Source organism: Sceloporus undulatus, chromosome 3 (genome assembly GCF_019175285.1).
Source record: "Sceloporus undulatus isolate JIND9_A2432 ecotype Alabama chromosome 3, SceUnd_v1.1, whole genome shotgun sequence".
Taxonomy (NCBI): Eukaryota; Metazoa; Chordata; class Lepidosauria; order Squamata; family Phrynosomatidae; genus Sceloporus; species Sceloporus undulatus.
This window is the reverse complement of record NC_056524.1, coordinates 2,894,818-2,901,551: the sequence shown is the minus strand read 5'-3', so window position 1 is coordinate 2,901,551 and position 6,734 is coordinate 2,894,818. Positions and strand designations below refer to the sequence as shown.

Below are 6,734 nucleotides of genomic sequence, written 5' to 3'. Positions count from 1 at the left end.
ATCTATCTATCTATCTATCTATCTATCTATCTATCTATCTATCTATCTATCCATCCATCCATCTTCCTATCTGTCTGTCTGTCCATCCATTCATCTATCTATCTGTCTCCTATTTGTCTGTCTGTCTGTCCATCCATCCTTCTTGAAAACTGAGTAGCAATCTTCATTTTCTCCTTCTTCAGGGAGAATACAGCGGAGAAACGGAGTCAAATCCTTGATTGTTTTTTTCATTCTCAGATGTGATGACAAATAATTGCAGTAGTTCTCTCCCCGTTGCAGAAGAAAACAAATATCCCTCTGCTGTAGTCTCCCAACATTTGCACAACGTGAAGTGTTGTGTGGAGGAATTATTCTGTGCAGAAAAACATGTGGGATTTGAGGGAAAGTGAAATATAAATGATGATGATGATGATGATGATGATGATGATGATGATCATCATCATCATCATCATCATGTTTTCTTCATCAAAAAAAGAAAACCCTTTGCAGCAGGAAGGCACTTAGTGCAATTATTTGTCCTCACATGTGGAGACAATGCTTCCCCCCTTTTCTCCTTATCTCTGTCTTCTCCGCTTCTTCTCTTTCTCTTTTTGTTCTTTCTTTCTCTTTCTCTGCATCCAGATGTCTGTCTGTCTATCTATCTATACATGCATCCATCCAAATGTTTGTACCTCCCTCCATCTGCCTTTCATATGAATTTACTCTGATCTATTAAAGTTATACTATGCCTATATCCCAAATAATGGCACTCAGGATAAGCAAAAAGATGTATGGCTTGTCCAGAGAAAAATAAAGTCAAATTTTTTTGTTCTAATTCCCCCAAAACACTTTGCACAGAAACCAATTTTTATGTGCAGGAAACCTGCTTTCTGTATGGAAAACAATTTTTTTGCAGAGAAAATAAGTGTTTGTCTGTGAGGAGTACCTTTCACTTCCTCCACAAACACTTTGGGATATTCAAAGACTAGATGAACTTTGCACAAGATTCTCACTGGCCTAATATTCCCCTTGTTTTGCATCTTCCAGGAAACCCATTTTTGGGGAATGAATAGTCGCAAATATTCTTTTCTTCTCTATCATTCTTACATACAAAGAATGCAAAGATTTCCATCTGTACATCTAGCCTTTGGTGTCATCCAGCATCAGAGCTCTTCTTGCATGCTTAGGAGAAGGTGTCAAAGCAATTACAATAATGCTACCATTAGTACTATGCACATGGGACTCCAGTGCTGGGTGTTGGTGCTCCAGGGCAGCATAGACTTTATGCTCTTCTGTCTGTTTGTGTTTCCTAGGCTTGTGGTGTTGACTATGAAGTCAAAGCCTTCTGTGCAGAGAATCTAGAGGAGAAAATCCACAAGAGGTGAGCAAAGCGTTCTTGCAAAACCAGATTTTGTTGGTGGCAGGGACATCACAAGGGGCATGTGCGGAGTGTGCATAGCACTGAGTGACACCTCAGAGGGGGGTGAATGCCCAGTGGGGTGGTCCCTGCTGTTCATCATGAAACATTCCCTTGTTCTTCCCTCTTCTGCCAACCAGGGTGTCTTTGCCGCCCATTGACTGTGGCCACTGATAGGAATGGGAGGCCATTACCTCCCGCCAGTCCCTTTCAGGAGTGGCATAGAATCATAGGAGTTTATCACACTGGGGCTGAGTTCAGCATTAAAGAGAGATTAAAGTGCACTTAAAGCATCCCACAAATGAAGCGGAAATGGCGAGTACTTGCGTAAATGATTATCACATGCAATTCAGCAAATAAAACAATGTCAGAAATGCATGGTCGCTGAAATCCCAAAAATAAAAAGATGCGCATTGATGCTTCTTTGTGACCACTTTAATGGCAGGTTTTGTGTGATGTGTGAAGTTGTTACATGTAATTACGCATTTTTTCCGGGATGTTCCCAGGATAAACTCCCGATCTGCTTTGTGTGATAAACTCCATAGAATCATAAAATTGTAAAGTTGGAAGAGACACAAGGGCCAACCAGTCCAACCCCATTCTGCCATGCAGGAACTCTCAATCATCCCCGACAGATGGCCATCCAGCCTCTGTTTAAAGACTTCCAAGCAGGGAGACTCCATCACTCTCCAAGGGAGTGTGTCCCACTGTCTAACAGCTCTTACTGTCAGGAAGTTCCTCCTAACGTTGAGCTGGAATCTCTTTCCCTGCAGCTTGCATCCATTATTCCGTGTTTTGTTCTCTGGAGCAGCAGAAAATAAGCTTGTTCCCTCCTCAATGTGACATTCCTTCAAGTATTTAAACAGGGCTATCATATCACCTCTTAGCAGTCTCTTCTCCTTGCTAAACATACCCACCTCCTGAAGTCTTTCCTCATAAGGCATGGTTTCCAGGCCCTTCCCCATTTTGGTTGCCCTTCTTTGGACACGCTCCCATTTTTCAACATCCTTTTTCAACTGTGGTATTCAGAACTTGACACAGTATCTCATTCTGTGCTTTTCCTTTTCCGACCTTACTCCTATACATGTTAGGTATTTGATTGAATTCCTCTTTGGCGATTTCCCCCTTTTTCCATTTCTTGTACATGTTCCGTTTAAAACTCAGCTCAGTTGAAAGTTCCTTAGTCATCCATCCTGGTTACTTGAGACACCTCCCGTTTTTTTACCTCATTGGAAATGCTTGAAACTGTGCCTTCAGTATCTCCCTTTTGAGAAAGTCCCGTCCGTCCTGAATTCTCTTTTACTATTCCTGACTCTAGGATTACTCCCAGTATTTTCCTCATTGTATTGAACTCAGCTTTCCTAAAGTCTAAAATGTGTGTCTGGCTATGCTTGGCTTCTCCTTATGCAGAATGTTGCAATAAAGTAGGGATGCAATAATGGAGCCTCCTCAGATGTTGTGGGACTAGCCTTAGCTAGCCTATCTAATGGTGAGGAATGCTGAGAGCTGCAATCCAATGGCATCCTGAGAGCCATATGATTCCCACCCTTGAGTAAAACCAATTTCCAAAGGCCTTCTTTCTCGCCAGCAAATAATGCTCAGCGCTTTATTAAAGCCTCAGTTCCCAGTGTCCCTTACTTGCTGGAGGGTTGTGCAAGTTATTTGTGCAGTTCATTCTATCCTGCAGTGTGCACACAACTTAACCTGTTGCCAACATCTGCAGGAACTCTGTGCGCTTGGTGATCCGCAAAGTACAGTATGCGCCGGAGCGACCAGGACCACAGCCCATGGCCGAGACCACGAGGCAATTCCTCATGTCTGATAAACCCCTGCACTTGGAGGCCTCTCTGGATAAAGAGGTATTGCGTGGACCCTTTGTATATTTGTGTATATAATTGTATACCCTTTGTATATGCTGTTTATTGTCAAAACTGTTTTATTTTTGCATTGTGGCAACAGCCCTAGGTCTAATCTGCACTGTAGAAAAAATGCAGTTTGCTACCATTTTAACTGCCGTGGCTTCATCCTATGGAATCCTGGGATTTGTCGTTTGGTGGAGCACCAGAGTGCTCTAATAGAGAAGGCTAAATATCTTGCCAAACTGTAAATCCCAGGAGTCCATAGCTTTCAGCCATGGAAGTTAAAGTGGTGCAAACCTGGATTATTTCTGCAGTTCAGATTCTGCAGTTCAGAAGAAGGTCTTCATGAGAGATCACTCGGATTCACTGCTTGTTCTCTCCGTAGATCTACTACCATGGGGAACCAATCAACGTCAATGTCCACGTGACCAACAACACCAACAAGACGGTGAAGAAGATTAAAATCTCAGGTAAAAACAAAATGGACTCCTCTTGGGCTGCTTGCCCAGTTGAGGGTGGCTAAGGCTAACATCTAGGAGGGACAAATGGCGATGGCTGATGCTTCCTAGGTCATGAGAGAGGGTTAATCCACTTTAAATACCTTTCTTAAAAATATCCAAGATGGTCAAGCTATTTGGAAGAATTGGGTTCCTCACCCATGGACAGCTCCTTTGAGGTTCAGCGTAAAAACCTGGAGAAGATTCATGCTTCCAGTGATGTGGGAGCAGCCACATTCCACTCCTTGGAAACAGTGGCCACACACTGAAGATACTGGCCTTCCACCAATCCTAGGTTTTGTCCACATGGAAGAAAATTCTTCCACTGACTTATTTAGATGGTGCATAGGGCCAACATGGGTTCAGTCTAGGGCTCCGGAGCAGGAAGACACCATCAAAGCCCTCCCTGTGACAGATGGCCATCCAGCCTCTGTTTAAAAACCTGCTAAGATGGAGACTTCACCATTCCCCAAGGCAGCAGCCTCTTGCACTGTCAAACAGCTGTTACAGTAAGGAGGTACTTCGTAATGTTGATGTGGAATCTCTTTTCCTATAGCCTGAATCCATTGCTCCGGGCCCTGTTCTCTGGAGCAGCTGAAAATAAGCTTGCTCCATCCTCAACGGGGGACACCTGGCTTAAGGAGACTTATACGTTTGAAATGGACTAAGACTCCTAGATCCATTTCACATGTACTTCTGTCAGTTCAGGTGTCCCTGGTCCTGTATCTGTGCATTTCATTTTTACTGCCCAAATGTAATATTCTACAATTCTCCCTGTAATATTTCTACATTTCAAGGACGGCAATTGTCTTTGATCCCACCTGGAACAATAAATCTCCCTGCAATCTATCCAGTGATTACTTTCTGAAGAATAAACCACACTGAATACATGGAGAGCACTTCATCAGTCACATTACGCTTGTGAGAGCCTTCCTATTTAAGGATGCTTCTGCGACAATGGACAGGAAAAGTACATTTTCCTTCTCCCTGAGAGTACTTGCAAGTAGACAAAAAACATAACAACTGGTGTGCCAATGTTCACACCTCCGCCCACATGTTAAAAATAGTTCTGAGAAGGTTATAAGATCTGATGCTTTTAACAATTCAGCAGGATTCGGTACTCATTATATAAAAAACAAAATCATCCTGCCTGGAATTCTGGCTTTCCTGTTTTAAAATTTATTTTAAACACCAAGTTCCTAATCCTTAAGAAGTTGCAAAAAGAGGGACTGCTTCATGTAATCTCAAATGCCCCAAAGGAGTCAAGCTACAACTATTAGTATTAGTAGTAGTATTTTCAGCAGTTAGGTGGTTGCTCTTCTTCTTTTCCCTGTTGCCTTTTCCCCTTTGTCCATTTCCCGCTCCAGGATATTAACCCAATACCTGTTTGGCTGCCATTCAAGTGGCAAGCAAAGGCTTATTTCTGTTTTCCCAGGCTGTTTCCAACAGTGCTGACTTCAAAAGCTTTGCACTCTTTCTAAGCTGCTGAGAGAAGATCGCAGGCGTTGTTTTCTTTCCTTTTAACCCTGGGTTGTGCCATTTTATTCTCCTGTGATATTTATATTTTTACTTTTCTGGAAAAACAAAATGCCCTTGGAAAGCAGACAGGAGGTCTTTAAGGTCAAGATGTAAACTTTAGAAGTAAGCAAATGTTTTCAGAAACGCTTGTATCAGCTGGTGACATTACAATGCCTGCAGCGGCAACTTGTCCTTCCCATGTCAGTGGGAGCAGGTGATGTTGGATCTGTTCCAGGTTGTAGTCTAAAATCAAAAGGAGGTCTCTAATCTACTTTGTGGATAGGGTGCAGAGACTTCTTAAAGCCTTCTTAAAGTTTGGACTATAAACCCCAGACTGGGTTTGTGCCCAGTCACAACTGGATGCCTGCATCCCAGGCCTTTGTCCTACCATTGCCAACATCACACGCGAAAGGGATCTGGGAGTCTTAGTGGACCACAAGCTGAGCATGAGCCAGCAGTGTGATGTGGCAGCTAATAAAGCCAATGCGATTCTAGACTGCATCAATAGGAGTGTAGTGTCTAGACTGAGGGAAGTAGTAGTACCACTCTATTCTGCATTGGTTAGGCCTCACCCAGAATAATACTGTGTCCAGTTTTGGGCACTACAATTCAAGAAGGATGTTGAAAAGCTGGAGCATGTCCAGAAGAGGGGAATCAAAATGGTGAAGGGTCTGGAAACTATGAAGCCCTATGAGGAGAAACTTAAGGAGCTGGGGATGTTAAGCCTGGAGAAGAGAAGGTTAAGAGGTGATATGATAGACCTGTTTAAATATTTGAAGGGATGCCGTATTCAGAATGGAGCAAGAGCAAGCTTGTTTTCATGATCTCATGGCAGGGTTTGGAAACCATGCCTTATGAGGAAAGACTGAGGGAGCTTGGGATGTTTAGCCTGAAAAAGAAATGGTTAAGAGGTGATTTGATAGCCCTGTTTAAATATTTAAAGGGGTGCCATATTAAGGATGGAGTAAGCTTATTTTCTGCTGCTCCAAAGAATAGCACCTGGAGCAATGGCTGCAAACAAAGGGAAAACAGATTCCACTGCAAGATTAGGAAGGACTTTCTGATGGTAAGAGCTGTTGAACAGTGAAAGATGCTGTTTCAGGCGTGATACAAATGGCGCTCATGTACCGTGCTGGCACCGTCCTGGGGTTAAGGGACTGCGCAGCAACTGCACGGTACCTAACCCTAGTACGGTGCGGTGTTGTAACAATTTTGCAGGTTCTTTTTCCTCCACAGGGAAGCCATGCGGTTTGGCGGCTGTGGCTTCCCTGCGGAGGAAAAAATGCCGCTGCCGCTCCGGGCATCCAGGAAGGTATTCAGAAAATAGCAGAATCTCCTTCTTTGGAGATTTTTTAAAGAGAGGCTGGATGGCCGTCTGTCAGGGATGCTTGGATTGTGTCTTCCTGCATGGCAGAAGTGTTGGCTCCTGGGGTCTCTTTCCATTTCTAGGATTCTGTTTTTCTA

The 6,734-nt window shown here is 43.4% G+C and overlaps 1 protein-coding gene across 5 annotated transcripts in view; it reads left to right on the top strand.

The window, feature by feature from the left end:
- Positions 1-6,734, top strand: part of ARRB1 (arrestin beta 1) — a 171,521-nt gene that overhangs the window by 149,781 nt on the left and 15,006 nt on the right. For all 5 annotated transcript variants that reach the window (XM_042459400.1, XM_042459398.1, XM_042459395.1 and 2 more), the window contains 3 exons: positions 1,293-1,360; positions 3,120-3,255; positions 3,641-3,725. In XM_042459400.1, coding sequence (XP_042315334.1) covers positions 1,293-1,360; positions 3,120-3,255; positions 3,641-3,725 — 289 coding nt within the window. The remainder of the gene's footprint in view (positions 1-1,292; positions 1,361-3,119; positions 3,256-3,640; positions 3,726-6,734) is intronic.